General features: G+C 44.5%; 2 protein-coding genes across 2 annotated transcripts; one reads left to right on the top strand and one right to left on the bottom strand.

Annotated features, from left to right (window-relative positions):
* Positions 1-73: 73 nt before the first annotated feature.
* CCDC43 (coiled-coil domain containing 43) lies at positions 74-9,036 on the top strand. Its single transcript, NM_001007884.2, has 5 exons — positions 74-285; positions 4,081-4,168; positions 5,296-5,431; positions 5,731-5,789; positions 6,461-9,036. Exons 1-5 carry the CDS (start codon positions 103-105, stop codon positions 6,646-6,648), a joined length of 654 nt encoding a protein of 217 aa, NP_001007885.1. The 5' UTR covers positions 74-102; the 3' UTR covers positions 6,649-9,036.
* On the bottom strand, positions 8,680-24,872 carry MEIOC (meiosis specific with coiled-coil domain). The gene is given in 9 exon segments (XM_025144133.3): positions 8,680-10,270; positions 13,546-13,726; positions 16,402-16,536; positions 17,735-18,508; positions 18,510-19,551; positions 21,001-21,105; positions 21,219-21,376; positions 22,972-23,094; positions 24,801-24,872. Coding segments are annotated over 9 exon segments (2,700 nt in total). The 5' UTR covers positions 24,807-24,872; the 3' UTR covers positions 8,680-10,094.
* Between the last annotated feature and the right edge of the window lie 416 nt (positions 24,873-25,288).

The raw sequence follows: 25,288 nt of genomic DNA, 5'->3' as shown, positions 1-25,288 counted from the left end.
GTTTGGCTTCTTGCGCATGCGCCACCGGAAGTGGCTTCCGTGCACATCGCCGGAAGTTGGTCTGTGCTCGTGCGCCACCGGAAGGGGTGGAAGCGCTGCAAGATGGCGGCGCCCTGCGTGGAGGCGGCGGGGCCGGGCGGTTTCGGGGCTTGGCTGGCGGCCCGGCTCGAGGCGCTGGGGTTGGACCGTGCGGTGTACGGGGCGTACATCGCGGGGCTGCTGCGGGAGGAGGAGAGCGAGGAGGAGCGGCTGGAGGCGCTGCGCGGGGTGCTGGCGGCCTGCCTGGTGAGGGGGTGGGCCGCGTTCCCCGTGTTGTGCGGGACGGGGCCACAGTAGGAGGGTATAAAGTAACTGCAGAGCGTCCGAAGGAGAGGCACGGAGGTTCGCCATGGGGAAATCGTGCTCGACCAAAGGGGTAGTCCCGAAGGTGTCACCATGGTGGGGTGCGTGGGGGGAGAGCAGCGGATGTTGTGCACCTTGAAGTCAGCAAGGCGTGAGACTCCGTCTGCTACAGCGCCCTTGTAATGGGCAGTGGGCAGTGGGATGGGTTGGGAACTGACTGACTGCAGAGCTCACAGTGCTGAGGTCAATGGTGCAGAGTCTGCTTGGAGGCCGGCACTGAGCTGTGCTCCCCACGGGTCGGTGCTGGGCCCCATTATGTTCAGTGTGCCATCAGCGCCCTGGATGAAGGGATGGAATCCACCTTTAGCAAGTTTGGCGATGGTGCAGAGCTGGGAGGAGTGTCCGACACACCAGGAGGCCGTGCTGCCATTCAACAAGACCTGCACAGGCTGAGAGTGGTGCAGAGAGGAATATGATGCGGTTCCTCAGTTCAGGATTCACAGGGATCTTCTAGAAAAGTCCCGTGAGGGACATGAAGGTGATGAGGGGCCTGGAGCATCTCCTGTGTGAGGAAAGGCTGAGAGGCCTGGAACTGTGCAGTCTGGAGAAGAGAAGGCTGAGAGGGGGTTTCATCACTGCTTATTCATATCTAAAGTGTGAGACTCAGGCTGATGGGGGTGAACTCTTTTTGGTGACGTGCAGCAATAGAACAAGGGGCAACGGGCAGAAACTGGAACACAAGAATTTCTACACTGACACAGGGAAAAAATATTTACTCAGAGGGTAAGAGAGCTTTGGAACAGTGAGGTTGTGGAGTCTCTTTCTCTGGAGATGTTGTCTGGACTCCCTCCTGCACAACCTACTGTAGGGACCAGCGATAGGACGAGTGGTGATGGCCTCAAGTGGTGCCAAGGGAGGTGCAGGTTGGATATTTGGAAAAATTGTTCTCAGAAAGAGCAGTGGTGCATTGGCACAGCTGCCCAGGGGGTGGGGAAGTCACCGTGCCTGGAGGTGTACAAGAACTGTGGAGATGTGGCACTGAGGGATGTGGTCAGTGGGGGTGGGTTGGGGTTGGGCCTGCGGATCTGAGAGGGCTTTTCCAACCTTTATGCTTCTTTGGTTCTGAATGAATATTCAGAAGTATGAAGTGCTGAGTAGTTAATGCATGCTGGTGTTCATCAGCAGTCTGCTCAGCTGCTGCCACTGGTTTTCTCCCAAATGGTCCGTGCAGGAGCATAAAACCCAACAGGACTTGGCCATTACAATCAGATTTTTGTTCTTACAACTATAATTCCTTTTGTTAAGTGACTGCTCACCATTTAAAAATCATTCTTCCTAAAACAGAGCATCTCTTCACTACCTTCCATCACATCCCCACCCTGCAGCACCAGCAGTGCGGTCGTTTCTAAAAGAAGTATAGCTCTGTCAGTGAAGCCCTGTGCTGGGACTAATGGGAGGAGCAAACACCAAATCTTGGCACTGCCATTGGCTGTGTTACGTTCTGATCTCTCCTCTTTTCCCTTCAGTGTTGAGGTGCCATCTGTGCTGTCACCAGTGCGGGTTTCATATGCATCTGCTTTTAATGCAGTATGCGTTCATGGCAGTCCTGTGTCTTCTGTCTGTTTTCTCCTGACAGGGCTGACTCTGAGTTGTGCTCCATTCACAAGTTCTAACTCGGTTTCATTATCTACTATTTTTCCAAAATGTTTTTTTGCCTCTTGAACCCTCTGACGTTCCTTTACTCTGTGTGCTTTTACTGTATTTGTAGACACTGATTATTTCTGTCCTGATTTGGGGCTCTTCTTTCTGACCCTTTTCTCTTTGATCTGTGTATGAATTCCAGGTTTTCTTTTTGTTTGCCTTTGCCATCTTCACTAAAAGAAATTTCATGCAGCCTCTGCTCTCCTGTCCAGGCTCCTCAGTGCTGACCCTGTCTGGCATCAGTTCCCCGACTTTATTCAAACTCGCCCATTTCAAATCAAGTTCTGTTTCTGTTCTGCTCTTCATCTCAGACTCTGGGTCACTTTTTTCTTGTGTATTTTCCAGTTATATTTTCTTGTGTTTACTAACCTCTAAAATGACAAAATTCCTTGTTCTTTTAGAGAATATTAGGTGAAAATTGTATCCACAGCAAACTGATCTACACCAGTGTTAGGAGCATCTGTTCTTTGGCTTTGTACGTGGAAAGTGAGTCTCCCATCACTCATCATCATAACCCTACCTGTTAGAGGTCCTTATCCAGACTGGGCTGAGGTAGGAGGGTTACTTAATGAATGCCCTGTGTGCTGTGGTAGTACCTCTTTGTTTCCTTCTATGTCGACTGTTGCACTGTATTTCTTTTCTGTTGCTTCATTCACATCCATTTGCATGCTGTCATCATGGTCTTTATTCCTTTCAGAATATGAAGTCTCCATAGTGCCAAGGCTGAGAAATTGTTCCTTCATCGTGTTTCAGGAACAACTGGAATGTCTCATTTTTGTGTTCTCCTCTCGTGATATGCTACACTGGTACTCAAATGCTTGATTTGTTTCTTATTGCTCAAGTCCTCGTTAGCAGGTACAGGTGTCTGCCATCATTTTCAGTCTTCTTGCAGTTCATTTTCCTTCCTACTTACTACTGTTCCTTTGACATTCTTTACCCAATTTTCTTCCTCCTGGATACTGAAACCAGGCATGTAGGGAGTGTGTCTTTCCCAACCTTCTTTCCTGGCTGGACTTAAAGCTGCTGACCACTTTCCCAGCCTTGATTCCAGTGTGCTCGTGCTCCCAGTGCTCAGGGCAGCCCATCCACCAAGGACCCATGGAATTGTAGGAGTTGGGAGAGACCTCTGGAGACCATCGAGTCCATGCTTACATGCTTGATCTTAGCAGGTTGAGCATCATCCTGCCCTCTGGGTTTACTCTGCTTAAAAGCAAGTGGTCATCTTAACATGGTGTATGGCATTGATGCGAGTCACAAACTCTTCATCCTTCTGCTGTTTTGCACATCTCTCTTTGCACCTTCTCTCCCACAGCCTCAAGCATTCTGCACATCTGTCCTAATAGTGTCTCCCTCCTCACCCAGGGACCCCCTTCCCTGTGCTGTGCTCATGGCCTCTGCTTGGCACATTGTGTGATGGTACTACTGTGTGGGTTCTCCTGTCACCTCACTGTTATTTTGTGCTTAGCTGCAGGAGGTTTGGTAGGAGGTCTGTGCAGGGGTTTGGTGTGCTGTCTTTGAGATGCCAGTTGCATGCCAGGCAGGGTAAGATGGAGGACAGACAGCTGAGGCCTGGCTATGGCACGCCTTCATAAGAAATTCTCTTCTGGGCAGAGGGTATGGAGCAACCTGCAGCCTTCTGAGCTCACCTTTGGCATAGACAGGGCAGGCAGAAGTCATGGGTGGTAGAACAGGTCTAGTTGGGTCACCATTGCTTTGCTGCCTAATTTGACCCCTAAGCATAGTGCTGCTGCCAAAGGAGAGCAGGAAGGCTGTGCTGTTTGTGTAGCAGTCAGGGCTGCCTCTAGTCCTGAGCTGAGCCAATAGTAGGTGCATCTCATGGCACGCATTATGCTGCTGCCCCAGGTTAACAAAAGTCCCGCTGTGCCTTTAAAGGTAGATTTCATGTGAAAGCTGAATCACCTGAGCCTGCTGGTGGGTGTTCTGATCCTCTGCAGCCGGTACTTATGTCTGATTTGTGCATGTTTATAGCAGACCAACTCTATTCCAAGTCTGAGAAGTCTCTTTTCCCCCCACTAGGAAGAAGATCTCTTAAACGATGTTTGCAGGGAAGTAGTCGAGAAGTGGTCTGAATCTCAGATTGTTGACGCCAAAGAGAAAAAAGAAGGTAGTGTTGCTGCTCACTGTGCCTTTCCGTGTGGTATGAGTGCTGTGCAGGGCTTGGCTGAGATGAGAGCTGTGCATTTGCTCTGTTAGGAGTTAAACTCAGCGCTGCTCATTGTTTGCAGAGCTGACTTGCTTCTCATTGCTGTGGCTTATGTACTGTTCTGTCTTGAAATACAAACAGAGGCCGAGTAGTTTTGCATGGGGCTGCCACTAGCAATCTGCTGCTCTTTGGGCTCATAATCCTGCAGAGGAAATAAGTTCTTGTTTTTTGGGGTTTATTTTTTTCCCCTCTGGAGCAAAACAAAATCCCACACTGAGAGATGTGCAGGTTTAAGTGTAGTGCATGGCTCAGTGATCTTCCAGCTGCAGGGCCGTGTTGTCACGATGTAATGTCCCATTTGGCTAAAGGCCTTTTTTGTTTGCTTTGCAGTTTCTTGTTGGTTCTGGTGCAAACAGAACGCTGTCACTGCCCGATGTTGTGCTGGAAATAGTTGTCCCCATTGGGCTCCTATTGTGAACCCCGCATTTACATTGTGCTTCTGTTGACCAAATCTCAGAGTTAAAGCACACAGCTTTTGAGTGTCTTTGCCTGAAAATTCATGGAAGCAGGCTGTCCTTGGCCTGCCTTTGCCTTGGGCTGAGGACAGGAAAATGTGCTACTCCATGTGTTAAAAAATAACCCCCTTTTTGTAGCCAAGAGATGGGAATTGCTGAAGAGGCTGCTGGATCCCTCTGGCTCCTACCATTGGCTTTGCACAGTAAATTAGGGGTTTTTTCTTATTTGGCACAGAAAGATGAGAGCAGTATGTCCTTCTAGGTTGTTAGAAATGTGACTCCACAGGAGGATCCATCCCAAGTGAAGTCCCACAGCAGCGGTGTTGGAGCTTGATCTTTAAGGTTCCTTTCCAACCTAAGGTGTTCTGTGATTCTGAGTCAGTACCCACTTGTAATTTCTAGAAAACACATGCGGGGTGTTCGCTCTTGGTAGCAAACTGTAGTGTTTGAAATGCGAAACCTGAAGGGTATCTTCCAGCTTTTAAATGGAGCACAAAAGCAAAGCCATGTGGAAACCCAGTGTGGCAGCTGCCAGCAGGGTGCTGACTGATGCTCCCACTCTGTTTGTGGCAGATGAGGTCCAGGCGATCGCCAGCATGATGGAGAAGCAGGCCAGGATCACCGTGAAGCCAAAGGAGATTTCTCAGGAGGAGAAGCAGAGGAAGGCGGCCCTCCTGGCCCAGTATGCCAACGTGACGGATGAAGAGGAATATCCTTTTCCTGTTTGTTTAAAATCGCCTTCCTGGCTTTGCAGCGTCTGGGGGAGGAATTGGAGAAACTTGTCCATCTTTTTCCCAGAGAAGGGCTTCCATGGCAAAAAGCATGGGAGGTCACAGCTTAGGGGGTTAAACATTGGGTTTTATGCTTATCTTGTTCTCAATCATCAGCGTTAGTCTTTAGCTTCTTCCTCCTGGCCTGGTAGAATTGTTATCTGACACGTTTTGATCTGAGTGTGACTATAGGAGCACGGATCCACAAGCAGTGTCCGCAGTTCCTTAATTCTTTCACTGGTGATGATGAACAGGACAGCTCCACTGCGACAGCAGTAAATATTGGATCAGAAAAATGTATCCTTTGGATTCTCTGAGTTGGGGTTTTTGGGAGGGTGGCAGCATCTGCTGTGAATTTCCCATTCTTTCTAAGACTGATCCTTTCCTTTTCTCTCCTTTATTCCTTCCTTTACTCTCCTGTCCTCTCTGAAGCTTCACATAATGTTAGTGATACAGATAATTCTCCCAAGCAGCAGTTTAATTCTGAGTGGTGTCCAGAGAGGCAAATCATGTCAGGAATCATTATAAGTGACGTTGAAAAAAAGACTACTGTGGTACACCTAAGGGTGTGGTTGCTGATCCAAAGACCTCATGTTTTTGTTGGTGTTATTTGGACATTCCTGCAGCTCTGCAGCTGGCAGGTCTCAGGTGGAAGCAGGTTTTATCACAGCACAAGCAGAGGTTCCTTTTCCTTTCTACCTTCCTCATTTTACTTCCAGATTGTTTACCTGCTTGGTGAGAAAGCAGAGAGGGGAGTCAGGAATGTTCCTTGTCTTTGTGTATCACCTTTTGTAGAGCTGGTGGCTGAGGGATTTCTCTCCCTGCAGAGCTGGGAGAGAAATGAGCAGCTGAGATCTGTTGTGGGTGGGTTGTGGCTGATCCTATAGTCAGCGTATGGCCCCAAAGCACTACTGAAAAGAGGGAGCTGTGTGTTCAGAGCATGTTGTCTGCCCTTAGCTCACAACCAGCGCTGTTCCGAAACACCAACGTGGAGGATGTCCTGAATGCCAGAAAGCTGGAGCGGGAGCTGCTGCGAGATGAGTTCCAGAAGAAGAAGGAGCAAGACAAACTCCAGCGAGAGAAGGACAAGTTAGCCAAGCAGGAGCGGAAGGAGAAGGAGAAAAAAAGGACACAAAAAGGAGAGCGGAAGCGATAGCTGGGGTTTGCTAGTTGGACCTTAGGGGGATACAATCAGTTATGAATGTGGTGTGTGTTTAAAAAGCAGCAGAAATTCTGGGCACGTGGCTGGTGACCGGTTCTTTGGAAGCATTTCCTTTATTTTACGTAGCAAAAAAGAAATTTCAAGCACCTCTTAAACTCAAGTTTTGCCATGTGCTTGTGGTGTCAAATGTCCCAGTCATTCTTGTGGCCAGTGTTGTACCAAAGAACAGTGAAGTGATAATGTTTTGTGTTTCAGTTTGATCAGTTTTACTTCTAACTACTTAAAGCAAAGCAAGATGTAGGAAAGGGCTTCTGAACGGGCTGTATCCATGGACTGCAGCAACAGCATGTTACAACTTGAGAACAGTGCAAAGCCCCTTTCTGACATGCAGTTACGGACTTGCTGCTACAGGGTGAATGTGAATTTACACTAGCCTTGAAAAATGTATTTGCAAATACATTTATTTGTGCTGCCACGAACAACGCTATGTTTTCATTCTGGCTGAAAGAGCAGGGTTTGGCTCTGCCCTCAGCAAGGGCAAGTGCTGTTCTGCAGCAAGAGAAAGGAAATCATATGAAAAATATATGAGCTCCAGCTATGAGACCGCTTTACCCACAGACTCTTGGTAAGGGAAATGCACAGTGATTTGAGCGTCAGCTAGAGCAGGAGCAGATTGGTCAGGCCCTTATGCTGTTCTGAACTTAATGCTGGTGGCTGGCAAATGGTGCTCCGTGATGTTCTGAGTGGGTGAACATCCACTTCTACATCCATTTCTACAGTAGTTGCCAGAGCAAATGCTTTAATGCAGGCTGTGACCAGTTTGGATGCTCTGGCTTTATGAGCAGTTGCTCCCATTTGGCCCAGCCCCACTTAGGAGCTGTGTGGAGGGGCTGAAGGCTTCTCTTACCCCACAAGGGCTCTTTAGCTGCCATTTCCAGCCTTCTTTGTGGCAGCATCACCTAAACTCCCCTCTGTGTGTGGAGGAAGGACCAGCGGTGCTTCCAGGGGCACGGGGAAACTGCTGCACCTCATCCCTGTGCTGCTTCATGTTCTGGCCACTGCGTTCATGTGCAAGGCTGGCTTTTGGCAGCAGGCAGCTCCTGGCCTGGTGGTGGTAACTGCCCCTATTGCCCACTTTCAGCACCAGTCTGATTCAGGGGTAACGCATCCTATTTAACTATTTTTACAAGTGTGAGTATCTGCTTTATCTTTGGACTTGAACAATAAAGCTGGCTGGCCAAGAAGCCGGGTTCCTCTCTGTGTCTGTGATGGCAGCGACAGCCACGGGGCCTGTCCTCGGGCTCCATGCCATTCCCATGCCCTCCCTTTCTCTTACCCAGCAGCAGTATTTCAGAGGGCTGAGCCGGTGCTGTTCCTCTCATTCACACCTCTTCCCATGGCCCTGTAGAGCGGTACCAGAGTGGTGCTGCCCCAGGCTTTTGGGACCAGAAACACAAAGCATAGTGAAGTCCTGCATATGAGCACAACCGCATGAATCAACAGTATTGAAGAACGTAAGCTCGCTCCTGGCCCTCAGCCTGTTTCAGCACAGTTAATGCTTCCTGGCTCACGATGTCACAGGTCTTCCTTGAAGCCACAGAGCTGTTAGCGAATGCTAATAAATCTTGCTGTTGGTGCAGAGAGCTGAGCGCTGATGGCAGATAACTTTCAGGAGTACAGACCCATGGGTCTCTGGTAGGAAGTGCCTGATAGCAAATGTTACTTCACTCTCCTTGTCCTGGCATTGAGACCAAGGGAGACTCCAGGCACACTCCTAAGATTTCTACTGCAGGTACTGAAATCATTGCATGAGCTCTCTATGACAGCACAGAGCTTTTAACTAAGAAGATACACTTTGGATTCACTGCACTGATTCAATTTTGCCGTAGTCTAAAGTTAGTCATTTCCTGTATTAATATCAGTATTCCACTGCTTTGTACCTCATATTTCAGTAAGTAAATGAAAATGAGCTCTTGTTACTGGAGAATGCTTTAGGAACTGAAACATGAAGAAAAACACAATGAATTTTCTTCAACGAAAGCTAATTTATTTCTTATCAGACAGACTAAATTCCATTTGTTTTTAAACACCAACATGTCCTAGTTAACAAATCTTAATGCAGTGACTTGTGGTATGAAATGTGCTTTGTCCTCCTGCCCCCATAAATTCACTCTGGCAGTACTTCTGGCCATACCAGTGATCAAAGTGGTTACTTTCTCCTCCATTCTCATTCAGCGTTTCTCTCATAATCCCTAATGACAATTTATGTGGTGTGATTACACCTCGTAAAAGCAGGATTTCCACAAGTAGGAAGAACACAGACTGTGTTTCAAATATCAGTGCATCTAGGCAAGGAAAACTGAATAAACTTAATCCAGACGTTATCAACGCGATGCTGCAAGTGTTAAAACCCCTTATCTCCTAAGTCACATAATACCAACGCTTTCTATCAATGAATAAGTTATTTATACTCAGTACAGAGATTGAGATAAGATGTGCAGATACGCACCAAGTATTAAGAGCTGTCAAAAACACAGATGTAAACTAATATACCTAAAATAGGACAATCAAATCACAAACCAAACTAGTGAAAGAGTAACTTTAAAAAAACACAAGTTTCAGAACAGTGTGATGCCTACCCTCCATTCACAGTTTTCAAGTGAAGGCATTAAAAACAATACTCATCATTTCAGCTGCTGTACAGCTTTTTTAGAGGTTAATACTGTGTGCATGTCACATTTTGATTATGTTTAAGTACTTTAAAACAGGTTCTTTCTTTTCCTGAGGGCATGCCCAAATGATTTGAATACATTTACTAAATTGCAAGAGCAATCTTATCATCATTTAATTTAGTAGAATCTGGTGCACTTCCTTTCACAAACGTGGATTCTAAAATCTCAAATTCATAAATACTAATATTTTAAATATTTAATTTTACATGAATATTGAGTACTTTTAGCATTCTTCCTCCTGTTACAGGTATTGGTTTGATAAAGAAAACACTTTTACATCACAATCTTGTTTGATACCACCTGGACACCACAGTAGACTACAGTCTTTAAGACTCGTTATTTTAAAACCCCTTTTCTAAAACAAAACTAAACAAACTTAACAGAAGAATTCTACACCAAGGCTCACCTGCAGACGTCAAATAATGCCTTGGGTGTTCGTTGTTTAATTAGTGTGATTACTTAACATTCATCAGTTAGGCTTCACAATATTACAGTCCTGCCTGTCATTTCAGCAGTTTAAGGAGAAACTGAGAGCCCTTTATGAAAATTCAACTTCTCCTTGAGATACAGCTTTAAATACGAGTATCAGTAGTTTGAACTTTACAAATAATTAGAAAGAATTAACGTCATCACCTCTTCATATACGCACACTGCAACGTTTTCTTTCGCACGTGGTTTCTGCCATCTGATCCGGGCTGCCACAGCTGTTCAGACTTTCATACGCTTTTCCTCAGGCCGTACCCTCTCCCGAAGAGTTTTTGCTGTGAGCAGCTGTCCAGCTGCAGGTTTTGGCAGGGTCACCTGCAGCGCACACCACAGACTGGTACGTACGTGACGTGTCACTGTGCTCATCTCATTAATCGCCAACGCGAGAGCTAAAACATCTGCAAGGGAGAGAGGAGCTTTAATCTCTGTTACGCAGTTAATCACTGTGCTGCTGATGAAAAAAAGCAGTATCTTTTAGACACTTTTTAGTCTGATTTTATCTCTTCCTTTAGAAGGTTGTAAAAGTTCCATCTGAGAAAGAAGTGTTTTTAGGCCCTAATACAAGAAGGTGGGGACGTGGAATGTAGGTACTTGTTAAAAATCCTACTTAGCTCCCATCTAATGTCAGGAGCAAATAAAGCCTTACAGTCACCTCTGTGTTGGAAAATATTCTATGGACACACACTCTCCCTGAGCTCACTGCTGATGTTTACAGCGAGCCCTTCAGATCTACAAACTGGATCCCAATCTTGCCTAAGAAATTATTCTGGCAAAACAGGTGAAGGAGTAGCTCATTTAGCACATTTTATTAGTGCGTACAGACCACGTTCTGCAAAAATGTGACAAAACCCACCATTTCAAAGTAAAGAGAAGCAGAGGTGGTACAGTGGTACACTGATTCAACAGCCAGTGCTTACAGCAATCACTAAATGTGTAGATAATTACTGGATTTCAATTCCAGCCTCTGTGAGGTAACATTTAATACTCTCTTCTAGGCAACAGAATTTTCAGTCAGAACTTTGTTTTGTTCTGGGTTAACTCCACATTGCATGTTGGGCTGCACAGAAAGGGCATGTGTACTTGCTTCCCCTGCCAAACACTTCCATGGGGTCTGGAAGAAGTGGAAGACACTGACTTAAGACCTGTTTCCCCAAGCACTCAGGCTCAGTAAGCATGACTGCAGTTTCCTTTTACTGCACAAAGCTGGCACCTACCTTCAACCAGCAGCCTTGGGTTCACTATTCTAGGTGAAAGCATACTGCTGCTAGAGATATGAAGGCTACCTCAGGAAAGGACAGAATTTCAAGGCCTAACTTCATCCCCTCATCATTTCCCTCTTCACCAGCTCATCTGGCTCTCACTCAGTGGCTGACTTCTGTGAAACCCTTCTAAGACCTCATTCCTTCCTTCTGCAGAAACAGTGAGCACTGATTCCTCTTACAGTTACCACTGCAGATGTAAAGATGGAAGGAGTGATAGAGAAAGCTGATTTAGGTAACCAGGAAGAATCAGGGAGTAAGTCCATTTGTCCAACACAAACATTAACTACCCAAAGAATTCTTCAAGGTAGCATTTGTAAGGATAATTCCAGGGAAATCAAGGGCAGAATGCAGAACAGAAGGATAGAATTGCCACCTTTTAAGCATTCAAGATTATGCTTTTCACATCAAGCTCTGTGAAAGAATAGCCCATAGAAATGGTACCACCTCAACCATCTAGAAGAAGCTAAGAAACAAGTGATGCTCACAGAAATGCACAGCTGGTATTTGGGTCACTACCAGGTAAGAAGGGAAAAATCTCACCAGAATAAGGAAGAGTTGTTTTAAAGTCTTTGGATGCAGTACCCAAGAGCTACAGACATTAAAGAGCTCTTTTCTGTCCTCAAACGATTATCTCTAACATCTAGATTATTCTGAGAGATCTTGAACATTGAATCTAAGGCAACAGAGGTATGGTTACAAATGACTCTGAATGATGCACTGAAAGGCCTGACCATTGTTCTAGGTGGCAGATGGCACTCAGGAAATACCTTTTTCTCATCATCATGATTTCTTGCAGAACTTCAATCATTAGCTGGTCAAAACTATTTACAAACAACTGCTAGATTTCACGTACAGTTCTCCAACTCTTGTGTGTAGTAGCAGAATTTTTCAGACTCACGGTGCACATCAATACAGCAGACATGGGGGAGCCCAGATCTACCTGCTACCCAACACAGCAAATCTGTGTCCAAACTAAAGAGAGGCAACTAGGAGTAGAGGAGGCCATGGCTCAAGTACAAGTTTTGTTTAAATCAGACCCCTAGAATACAGGACACAACAGTCACATTCTGCTTTGTAAGACAGTCAATATTGTATCACATGGAATATAAAGGTGCCATGGGAACATGGTAGAGCTGAGGGAGACCCTTTCTCAAACAGAACAAAACTCACACACTAACAAGAATGCTCCGACATAGAGAGGAGTTGCACAGTTTGAGGCATTTTCCTCAAAGCTCTCATAAACACACAGCAAAGGTAGTTACTATGTTGAGTATTCTAATATTTGAATGTCTCACCAGCTACTACAACAGGCTGACACATCTCACAGCCAGCCAGCATGGCGGAGGAGAAGCAGATGCAGAAAGCTCAGCCCGTCTGGTTCAATTATCAGATCTTGTTGTGCAAGGCCACTTCCTTCTCTTCTCTCCCTAAAGGAGCTGGGCCAGGGAACAGGTCTCAAAGACAGCTAGTTGTTTTCTTGTCTACTCAGTTCCAAAGAGCTCACTGACCTGGTTAAGGTGTAGCACTAGACCCAATGCCAATTATTTTCATGGGCTTAAAGACCAAAAATGTCACACGACCTTCAAGATAAAGAGAAACAAAAAGGACTGAAGAAGTGAAAAGGAAAATTGCTAGAGCGTATCTTTTGAAGTAATCTTGAGAATTGTAGAACTGCACGATGGGAAACACAAAAGGCATAAAATAATCCATCTCACTCAGTTTTGGGAAGAGAGGCAGGAAACGAACGGAACAGTGTCAGAATTGTAACAAAGCTTCCAACACAAAGCCATGGAGCAGAGCATCACAGGTGGCAGGGCTTTATTCTGACTCACATCTGGGGAACAAAGAGAGAAAAGAACCTTCCCTTCTGCCTGTGCACTACTGAGAGATTAAGCTGGACATTCTGCATATTTTGGATACCACTAAGGATAAAACCATTCTGAACAGTACATCTTTGCATATCCATCCAAAACATTACGTGGGGCTTTTTTTTTTGGTCAGTCTTCAATAGAAATGCTTAAAAAGTAAGTGTATTCATAACTCAAGGACACACTCGTCCCTCTTCGCAGGTTCAACATTAAGAGACTACAGAAGTTAAATATAGAAATACAGACAGAGCTCCAGAGGTGATGAGTACAGTATTACAAGGGACAGAGAGAATGAGGCAACAACTCCAATGACAAGCTGCATGACAAAATTAACTGAATAAATGCAATCAAAACTGATTTAACTTGTCTCATCACCTAGAAAAGATGGTCTGCTTCTCTCAGAGCTGAAAAATAATTTCTGGTTATAATTTATTGTAAAACAAAATAAAACTGTAGCATCAAAACTCTCAGACGTTTTAACACACACTTGCAATACGTGTAGAATTTCAGCTACTTTGCTGAAGTATGTCAGCACAGTAATACCTCTATCATCTTGGCATCTGGGAGCTCCTTGCTTCTGTCGATGGGAAGCATTTACAATCTCATATTTTCTACGTGTCTGCACGACACGAATTACCTCCAGATGTTTATCCAGAGCAGTAGAAATGTTGACGTGAAGGGGAGAACTGCGAAGGCGCTCCATTTTTCCCAGTAAAGTCACAACCTAATAAACATTTTACACATTACAAGAGTTCAAGCTGTACTCATCCACACTTCAATGAAAAACAAGCTGATTAGGAAGAAAGGATTAACTATAACCATCATTTTCTTTTGAGAACTGTTCATAAAGTTATAGGTGAAGTACTCAAAATTCTTACCTGGAATTCCTTCTCCAAAAACAAAGCTTTAAGTACCTGAGTGTGTACAGAATAACAAAATGCACAATAATAACACCAGGACACCCAGCTTACCTGTTAATAATGGATATTACAACTCTGGGATAACTCCATAACAGGAGATGGTTTCCCTGACAACATTCTACACCAAAATTACTGTTGCTTACTTTCCATCAGCACTGCTGCAACTACCTAGGTGAGAACAAATCCCACAGAGTCTGCCCAGTTTTCACCCAGATGATTTCCTTGTGCCAGTACAAAGCCAACATCAGCATGGGAGAGCAGCTTAGACTGCCAAAAGCTGTTAGATAATCCTTAAAGTCCATTTTTGTATTAAATTAGGTGCTACAGTGACATCCAGACCCACAGAAGAAGTTAGGTTCTCCAAGATCTGATTTTCAGGTACCATGACCACACCTAATGGGACCCACTGCAGCAAGTCAAATGCCTGCATTCTTTACAATAAGCCTGGGAAAACTAACGGGTATGTAAAATCAAAATCCACAACAGTCAAAGCTGGGCTGCCCTGGAACCCAAGGAGAACCACTAAAGGCTCAAATGCTCAACTTCCTACCTCCTCCCTTGACTGCCACAGGGCTTGCTCAGTCACTCAGACCACTCAGCAGGAACAGCAGGAAGCCAGCAGCTTCCCCTACAGTCCAGGGGGAGAACAAACCAGTGAATAAGGACTGAAGTCTCAGGTCCAGCTCTGATGACTGTTTATCATACAGTGTTGTGTGTCCATCAGGGACTATTCTGTTTTACTTATGAAAACTTTAACAGGTGAGACTGAACATCCAGCCTCAGCACATTCCGCAGTGGCATTCTCCAGTTACAAAGGAGCTGGAGATTTACCAGACACAAAGGAGATGAGAGTCTGCACAGGGTAGATCTTAGTATAAGTGCTTTTAATAGCTACTGACTGGCACAGTGAAGGAAGCTATTGTCTCTTCTTCAGCTACATTTTGTTCTGGGAATAAAAGCAACTGTAACTGGGAGTTTCAAATGAGAAATGAAAAAATGTCTGTGAGCACCAAGAGGGTTTCAACTAGATGCTCTGTACTACCAAGAGTTAATCCCACATCCAGCCAGTTCAGCTTTCACTTGAGTCTTTGTACTAGTTTTTCTCCTTGGCTGTCACTGCACTTTTTGATGCTACAATCCAGGTTCAACTGCCTACTGTGCTTTTGAGCATCCTTGACACTACTTTTCAGTTGCTGTCCAATAGGCATTTGAGGTTCTTTATTCTGAAGTTTGGTTCCTCAAATAGCTAGACAAGATTAAGACCTCATTTAAGCACAGTCTTAAAGATGAGGACAGGCATGCTATCTCAAATTAAAGAGGCAATTCCCTTACACTGTTCCTTCAAAGTTCATGAAAAAGTAATTTGAAAATGGTACACTAAGACTTCAGCCTATCGATACATTTTCACTACACTCTCTACTCAGCTGTAGGAACAAAAGCAGGCAGCTGCAGAAGACTGATCCCAGCAGGCAGTAAGCCAACATGGCTCCATGGTTTATTTCACCTGTATGAGACTGGTAAGAAAGACTGAGCCTTAGCACTGCTGCTTTGGGAGCTGAGCTCTGTCTGCTGTACTGGTTCCTCCAAGAACCAGCATCTTTCAGAACAGCTGACTCTGCCTTTCATCCTCCTGCAGGGACAGGCTCCAGCAGCTCTGCTGTTCAGCCCATCTCTCTCTTCCTTCTGCAGCACAGGCAGCCTGGCTTTGGCCTCCCAGACACAGATGTAAGCCCACCACTATCTGTGGCAGGACAGATCAGCTCTGCTTGCATTCACCTCCTCCTTCTGGTCTCCCTTGCAGGATTCTGCACAAGCTGCTGCCTTGCAAAGCAGCACGATACTGCACGCTGGCACCATCATTTGGCCACGGAGCCACACGCAGCTCAAAAGGCACAAATCTTACAGGCTGTGGCTGTTTGGCTTAAAAAGCAAATTAACAATGCAGACGTTCAAGCTGAAGTTGCACAAAATACACATTCTTCACTAACAAATACAGCTCTGTTACGCAAATATGTATCATAATGCCTTAAAAACATTAATAAATGTTTGTTTCCTTTTTCCCCACAAATACCTCCTCTAATATAGTGTGTGCAAAGCCGTATTGTTCCTGCTCGGCAGAGAAATGTTCACAAGAGGTGCTCAACACAGAACAGCTCAGAAAGCAGGGATATCTTAGAGCTGTGCAAACAGTTTGGCTAGATGGTTGGTTTCTGGTATTGCATGCACACCTCTGTTCTAGAAAACACACTGTTCTGGCATGTACCTATATAAACGTGAGCCTGAGATATTCAGGGTTCCCTGCTAAGAGCTGGGGTGAATCTAGAGCTGTAAAGATTCCAGCAGGGACTGCTGAAATATTTCCTGCATAGCCTTGAAGAACAAAGCTATCTGGAAAAAAGCTGCCCTGACAACTTATACATCTTCTACTGTACTCTATGTAATAAATTCAACAGATTTTTACAATCTTTTTACAACTCACTCTGGCTTGTTCACGTAGCTGATCCACAATTAAGCGATCAACTCTTGATGAATTTGATGTCAGCCTTGGAACTGGAGCATTGTTATTACTGGAAATGCTTTTCCCTGGGTAACTCTTAGCAAGAGCTGATTCAGTCTGCAGAAAAACGAAAGAACATCTCCTTCAGAACATAAGTTGCAAGGTGTGCTTTATTACAGGAGTAAGAAGTTTCAGGTATACAGTTTTTTTCCCCCAGGGTTTTGGATTTTTTAAGTAGATAATGTGGATTAATCAACTTGGGATTTAACCATTTGGTACAAAAATCACCTATTTCAAATGAACAACTAGTTTACTCAAAGTGCTACAAATAGAGTAATTTTCACAAGAAAATGTGATTTTCTTCAGTTCCCATGTACATCTCAACTCCTCCTCTTTTGTCTTTTACATCCACATACAGACATCAGTCTCCCATTCTCAAGTTGAGCCCTACCTCCCTCTAACCACTCTATTGAAAGCAATGACTGGCTTTTGTCAGGAAATGCTCTGGCAAAAATTTATGTTACATCTCTATTACATTTCTTCCACTGGACTGACACAATATCTTCCACAGGGACTACCAGCAAAGGGCCAGCTGCCACTACCCTTGGTAACATTTGATCAAGGCTCCTTCACACAAAATGATGGTTCCAGATCATTTCTGAATCTCCATACCACCTAAACTGGTGAAATCGAGACAGATTTTACACTTAACAATGGGAACCTGAGGCACTTATGCTAATTAACAAAAAGGGCAATTGCTTTAAACATGGAAACTGCTTCATACAGAACTGTCTGAAGCTTTTCCCATGTTTTAATATTATATTTCTTCAGCTTGTTTCTGGGGGAAAAAGAAAGAGCCTCTTCCAATACACATTAGGCTTTAAACCTAAGGCAAACTGGAGGTGTGAAGAACCCTTTGAGAGAACTAGAGGGCATTATTTTAATTCTTCAAGGGACTGAAGTTTAGTCCCAATTTGAAATAATTAATGGATTTGCTTTGAAAGCTTCCAGATACACTGTTCCTTGCGCTACAGTGTAATTACTATTTTTCAGCCACACAACATACCTTTCCCAGGCCCCAGTGCAGAGGCTGAAAGCATCACTGAATTTTGGTGTAAGCACAACATTCACTATGCTCCGAATCAGGCTGTCAACCTACAAAACTTCTGTTTTCAGTCTCAAACAGATGGTGAAGCACACTCCCAAGTCCCATTATTTCAACTCTTACTAGTGAGAATTATCCATGTTCTCTAACCGGTCTCACCTTTGAGTGTGATTAGATTTGTGACATGGAATATTAATAAATATTTTTTACCTCCTTTCTTTCTTTCTCCAAAGCTCTGCACTGTTCATAACACTCTTCTAGTTTAACACGGAGCTCCCTGGCAGACCCACTGTGCGTTTTAGCTTGCTTTTGATATCCCAGCGCTGGTACGTCACACATCAGATCATTAACATAAGGATAGAAGCAATTCAAGCTGTCACTGGAGAACATGTTGTAGGACTCCATCAGAGGGACAACCAGAGGGCCAAATGGACGAGCTGATCTCGAGGGGATTGCACCTGAACCAAGCTGATGGTTATGTTTCCAGTCACCCATCACGCAGCTGTTGGCGAAGCTTGATGCCTGTACATGAGTCGTGTGATTGACAGCATTATTGCCTCCATTTCCCTGCCTGAGATTGAGCTGACCCTGAGACTCCACTGAATCTTGATACACATTCTGCAACAACCCGTCTGCGTGTTTTTGTCCTTCTAGATCATAATGCCCACCCTGTGGTTTCAACTGGAAACAGTTCTTGTTCAGATTTTCAATGGTCCCAAACTGCTGAGCTGAGCAGCCTCTATCTGGTTGCATTAATTTCTTGTCACTTAAATACTCAATGAGGTTTTCTTCTCCAGTCTTAGCCAGTGCTTCCATAAGAGCAGTTGACTGAGCTCGTTCTGAAGCATTATAACCAAAATCAAGACTCGAAAAAAACAAAGAATTATCTTGACAGTTCTTGTGAGGCAAATTACTATTTAAAGGGACGTTTGAAGATGATAACTGTAAGAAATCATTAGGATGACTGGCATTTTTTTTGTAAATTAGATAAATGATTATTCATTTTCACCATACTTGGACTCTGAGGTTGGACAGTGGGTTTAGTTTGAAAGTTCATCCAAGCCTGCTTTACATTGGCACCTGCTGACAAGTTTGCTGAGTTTGGTAATAATGGAAGTGGTTTACAGTACTCGGGATTCTGAAGATCAGACTTGGAAAACTGTGGCTTATCCACACCATTTGCACAGTCACTATTCCCTGGACAAGCTGTAAGAGAATTTAGTCCATATTCATATTTTTGCCCCAGGTCACTGCAGAACGGAGGCTCATTTGCAAACTGCTTTTCTGATAGGAGTCCTGCAGCCTTGGTGAATGTAAAGTTTTGCTGATCTGGAATTGTTTCTATTTTTCTCTGACTACCTGATTTGAATTGAAATAATTTAGTATAGGGTTCTACATCCAGAGATGATGCCTCAGTCATTTCACTTACTAATTTTTTACTTTCCTGGAAGCTACAATTGATGCTCTTGGTAGGCTTTGCTTTGGTAAAATAAGAATATTCAGCATATCTACCATAATCAGCATTTTCATTGCATCTGTGAAACTGTGAGAGCGTTTCTGCCTGCTTTTGGTGCAGCTGTGCATCTGCTCCTTTGGGACATGCATTCTCTCTTCTGTAGGAGTAAGCATCAGCTCCTGAGTCTTTGATTACTTCTAAATAACCAGCTGGAGGTGCAAAGGTGTTTTTCACGCATGGATAGTTCTGACACATAGGTGTTGTCTTAATATTTTCATTAGCCTGCATGCTGCAACAGTTGGCATGATCATTCCTAGAAGAGCACAAACATTGCTCCTCGAGGTCTGTAGCAGGAAATCCATGATAACATTCCTCTACTTTTTGCTGTGGTGCAAGATTACCACTTTGCAAGTACTGTTTTTCAGCAGCAGATGTTGATTCACTACTATAAAAACTCTGCTGGGAAACAGCTGCAGCAACTGGTCTTTTAGTTTCTGACAACAGGTTGTGGTGGTCTGTGATTCTCATAGCATTCATGGGCCATACCGACTTTAAGTTGGGAGAGCAACTCCTTGACAAAAACAAGAAATACACAGTTAGATTCTGTCTGCAGTGCTCTTCTTCCATTCCCAAATGGGGAATGAAGTTTTAAAACCCAATTCACCCCCAACCATTTCTCTTCACTGTGGAAAGAATCACCTACTCTAAACATTATCTACTATTATCACCTGTTTATCTTCCTATCTCTATCTGTTATCTTCCTATAACTTGACTAGAAAGTTGATTCTGGTTTGCCTAAACCAACTGATACACATACAATGCCTCTAAGCTGCAGGTGATGTGTACGTGCCAAATGACGTTCACTCAGTCCTACCAAAGGATTTACCATCACCTCCGTATTTGTGATAGAGCAGAAGGTTAAGACCATCACAACTTAAACTCCCCATAACCCTTCACAGCCACATCCAAGTTCCCTACGCAAAATGCTTCTGTGCATCACATTGCTTATTGCTTCAGAATCACCTGCATTTTACACTAGCTTACATTGCTTCCTGCATTTATTAAATCAACTCGCTTAAAACACGCATGTCCTTTCCTTCTACTAATTATCATGGATTAGCAATAGAATAATCACTACATAAACAGACCAAGTGAAAAAGTGGAACCTTAGCTGGAATGCACTGCAGTCCAGATTGGATTTCTGTTTTCAGCACTGTCAAATCTAAACTACATAAAGTAAAGGAATTAGTAAGTACATCTTTTGATCAAGACTGACTCTCTTTAGAGACTCACTTTGGCCACGTTAGCCAGCACACATAACAAAAACCAGAACTGTCTGGGGAAGAGAAAGGGTGAGTGGCTTGTGAACCACAAGAACTGGGCTCCTTTTCTTATCTGTGAGAGCTAGAATAGTCAGATTCAGGCAAAAGACAGTGAACTGCCTTGGGGATTCAGGATCTGAATCACTCTGTGTCCGGTTATTACAACTATCAAATGGTTTATTCCAGCACTAGAATATAGGTGTAATAGATTTGACATTTTGATCTGCAAGTACTGCTTAGGCAGCACAAACATCAAGGAATACTCATTCTTCATAAAAATCTTCCCTCACGCTAATTCAGGAGAGTGCAAAGGAACACTATTTCCTCTTTCATGCATTCCTTCTGTGAACTGAAATTACGAAAGAAACCTGAAGTCTGAACTCAATCATGATAAAAAAAATAGGCCAAGACCTATACTGAAGAAGACCTACTTGAATATGGCCCTTTCACACTGCTTATGGGTTTATTTAAAAACTTCCAATAAAAAAGTTCTGTAAATACCGGAAAACCAAAAGCTACCAAGGTACTGTCACAAGTAAAACATTACCAGATTAAAGTGGAAGAAAGGAAACTGCAGAGGAGGAGGGCTCGCTAACAGGAGATGTGAAGGTAAATAAGAGAACACACACTGAGATCAGCGAGGGCAATTTTTGTCAGCAATAAGAATACCAGTAGTGCTTGCATCACAATATACTCACCCCTCAGCACAATATGGCTGTGATTTATCCTGTTCTTCCAAGATGTTAGACACAAGCTCATATAAATCTGCTTCACTGCCATAATCATTCCTTTCAGTTTGAATTCTGAAAACAAACAGCATTCTGGTTAGTTCATTTAAAACAGTTCATTAAGTTAAACAAACAAAAAAATCCCCTAATCCTTCAATGTGAATGATCACCCAGTCAAAACTGACTACCTGGATTTCACATTCATCTGAGGAGCAGCGGGCTGCTTATTGTCATCTCCACACACAGACCATGGTGTGTACAAAAGGGAAGAGTCCACAGGTGCAGAGTATTCCGGTGTTGAGAGGGAAGAACTGTAGGTCTGAGGTGGGTCCACATTTTCTTCAATCTGCATTTTATAAACAATAAAAACATTGATTTCAATATGAAATAATATAAATTCTAATATTGAATTAAATTATCATTTCCTCGTTCTGCAAGGTTATAAATTACTTTACCCGTGGAGCAACCAGCTCACCAGAAACAAGCACACCACGTACTTTTGGGCATAGTGCCACAGGGAACTTCTCCTGTTGACTACTCAGGGTGTATTCCTGAAGGCACTGAGAAAGGGTTTTTATTTCAGACTTCTACCTCTGCAAAAAGCTACAACTATGAAATGCAAAATGAAAAGATTTAATGTTTTTCACTATCACAGCGTTTACTACTGTCAGACTAAGCAGCTCCTGCTCAGCTGCTTTACAGGAATGTTTGGACAATACCTCTGTGCCCCAAGAACACATGTTGGGAGACCAAAGCTCCTCTGGCTCAGTTTTCCTAAAAATAGTAATTTCTTTCTCACTTTGCTACAAATGTTTATACAAACAGAAGAACAAAACACACTGAAACACTATCTTCCTCATCATCACGTTTTCCTTCATCTCTCAAATATGCAGCACTCCACGCTGAGTCTTTAAATACTTCTTTAATAGATTCTAATCCCCTCCCTCCCTCCTCACTTTTTTTGTGGGTGTTCTTATTTTAAACTCAACTCTCAGTCATAACCTCTTGGTTTTGCTGCCGTGTCCCTTAATTTCCCCCAATTTTTCACTATTCTTGCTCTTCCCATAGGCACCTCCAACTGTTACATTCTTCACATTACTCTTTTCCCAGGTCAGCTCAGTACAGATAACTTCAACGACTACAATTTCTCCACACACCTCCCTTCACTTTAAACCCGTTTCCCTCTGCTGGCCCTAGTTACTTCCATGTTTCAGTATGCCAACAGTTAACACTTTCATGATGTATTCAGCTAAATTTAGCACATCTGCAGCTGAAGTCCTAATTTCTCCTCCCCCCATGTTTGCTCATGCTCCCTTTTCACCTATTTATCAGCTTTCTACATAAACATCTGTCTTCTGTCACTCTTCCTCATAAATATGAAAAGCTCAGAGTGGACTCATCTACTCTCTCCTTCTTTCCATTACTGTCAGCCCCCTTTCTGCTGTGATGTTCAGTCACTGGACTGAGAGAAAGCACAAAATGAACAAAGCAGAAGGCTTATCTTAAATTCCTGCACTACAGAGGTTACCAGAGAGAGGGAAAGATGAGGAGAAGGTCCTGCATCATTCTGAATCACTCCTCCAATTAAAATCTCCCTCGTGGGGGAGTTCTCTTGAAATTCTGAGTACAGCAGTGATGACAGAAAATTTCAAAATCAATCACAACACAGCAGATGGCATTGGGCAAAAAATTACAACAGAAGCGAGACAACAAAAGGTGAAATACACAACAGGTGAACAGCCTTTATTGTGACTATATTTAAGTTCCAGTCTTTTCTGATGAACCTTACACTTATAAGTTTGTAAGTATACGCTTATATAAGTTACAGCATTTGATTTATACATTATAAGCAACAAAATTAGAAATCCTTTTGACCATCTTGCTTACAAACACCCCAAACACCTACAAAGATACACAAATTTCATTTATAACCAACTGGACCTGTGGTTTGTAGCAGCCATGTGAGCCGGACTCTGCCATCACACTGCTGAACACATCCGCCAGCCTGCTGCCAGCCTCTGCACTGCTCCAGCAGCAGCTGCCTCCTCTGCACACAACTTTAGGCTACAAAAGATCAGGTAGAAAAAATGGTAGAAGTACATAATTATACATAAACCTGAGAACTGTAGACCTTATTGGTATAAGTAACTTATTTAACACTAATTTACCTGTGGATTCTTCCCCCTAAGAAACACCCTTCTCCCCATCATCTACCTGGATGTGCTCAGAAGTAGTTGCCCAGTGGGAAAAGGCAATGAAAACAAAGCAAGAATTCAGGTTTTTCTTCCCCTCTTCAGAATGCTGAGGCACACAACAGAATTAAAGTTAAAATAAAATCGACTAGCTAAAAAAACACAGCAGAGAAATAAAGCAGTGATACTACTTTTGTGATATTTAAAACATAACTGTAGCACCTACAGTCACTTAAGTAGGAAAGAGCTTTCAACTTCACCAAGTCCAACGATCTTCCTGACCCATCAACCCCAAACAGCACCAGGGCTGGGGACTCCACCTCCTCCCTGGGCAGCCCCTTCAGTGCAGGACCACCCACTCCATGAAGAAATCCTTCCTAACACTCAACCTAACCTGACACCCAACCTAAATATCCCCTGGCACAGCCTGACACCGTCTCTGTGTATCTCATCCAGACCAAGGGATGGAACACCTCCCTGTGAGGACAGGCAGAGCGCTGGGGCTGTGCAGCCCAGAGAAGGCTCTAGGGGGAGCTGAGTGGCCTGTCAGTATCTAAAGGGGAGCTATGGGAAAGGAGGGGACAGACTCCCTAGCAGCGTCAGTTGTGACAGGACAAGGGGAAATGGTTTCAAACTAAAAGAGGGGAAATTTACATTGGATATAAGGAAAAAGGTTTTTATGGTAAGGGTGGTGAGGCTCTAGCATAGAAAGGCAGTGGACAACCCATCCCTGGAGACACTCAGGGTCAGGCTGGATGGAGTCTGAGCACTGATGGAGCTGTGGGTGTCCCAGCTCACTGCACAGGAGCTGGACCAGATGGCCTTTAAGCATTTTTTCCAATTCAGATGAACCTATGATTGTATTCTATGATCCAACTCCTCCTGATCCTTCAAAAGCCCAACACCCACCACACTGCAGCCTTCCAGGCAGTTGTGGAGAGCAGTACGTTCTCCCCTCAGCCTTTTCTCCAGACCAAACAGCCCCAGTTCCCTCAGCTCCTCGTAGTTCTCCTTCATCGCCTTTTCCACTTCTGAAATCCTTATAAAATTCAGAAAGAGCCCAACTTTCACAGCACTGACGTCCTGAAGCCATTCTGAACAAGCACTCCTCTCTAGCAGCCATCCATCTGTAGCTCCACAGGATGACAACGTGGCCCACAGGACAATCTCCCCATTTGGTTACACAGCACTTATACTGGTATCCTCAGACACACATTACAAGCACACACAGCAAATTAGGGTGAAGAACAGCTGTTTTGTATACAAATTATGCCATATTTTCTCCTTTGGTTGTGCAGTTGTATGGCTTTTCATCTCAAAACAACAAACAATAAGTAAACACACCAGCACAAGGAGCCTCAGCCGGCCATGACACACTGCCTCCACACACAGCCCCTTTTTCCCACACGGAATTTCAGGGAACTCTCCTGACAGAGGCACAGGGCCGCAGCTCCGCCCGGTGACCGGCAGCCTCAACCGCTCGATGACGTTCTGACACCAACATTTCCGCATCCCAACCGCTCCACCCCGCCTCGCAGCCCCCTCAGCCGCTCCCCAGCCCAGCGGGCTGCCCCTCACCTCCATGCCGCCCGCAGGCCGCGGCTGACAGCGCTGACCACCGCCGCCCACTCTCTCCCCCCGCACCGCCCCAACAGTTCTGAGGTGCCGTTACCTCAGAGAGGAGCAACCGCCCGCCCCGCCCCGCGCGCGCAGCGGGATTGGCCAGCACCTCAGCGAGCCGACCAATGAGAAGCCGGCGCACTCCTCACACCTCCCCGCGCCACGTGACCGCCTTTCTTTTCCACGCGGCTCAACGGACGCCGTCGCTGGTCACATGGTAACCTTGCTTTATTTCTATTGGTCTTCGTCCGCCAAGGTATAGCCAACGAGAAATTACGCTGGCACTCAGCCCGCCCTCATCGGCTGGAGAACAGCCAATCAGAGAGCGTGCAGCCGTTGTTCGCCCGGAGATAGCGCCTCACCTTCAGGTGCTTCAGTGCCTTCTCGCGGCTCGGAGTGCGCGGGAGTGTTGCGCTCAGCCGTCTGTATTTGTCAGTTCTGTGGGA

Source organism: Gallus gallus, chromosome 27 (genome assembly GCF_016699485.2).
Source record: "Gallus gallus isolate bGalGal1 chromosome 27, bGalGal1.mat.broiler.GRCg7b, whole genome shotgun sequence".
Lineage (NCBI taxonomy): Eukaryota > Metazoa > Chordata > Aves > Galliformes > Phasianidae > Gallus > Gallus gallus.
The sequence above is the reverse complement of the archived record's forward strand: the minus strand, read 5'-3'. Positions and strand labels throughout refer to the sequence as shown.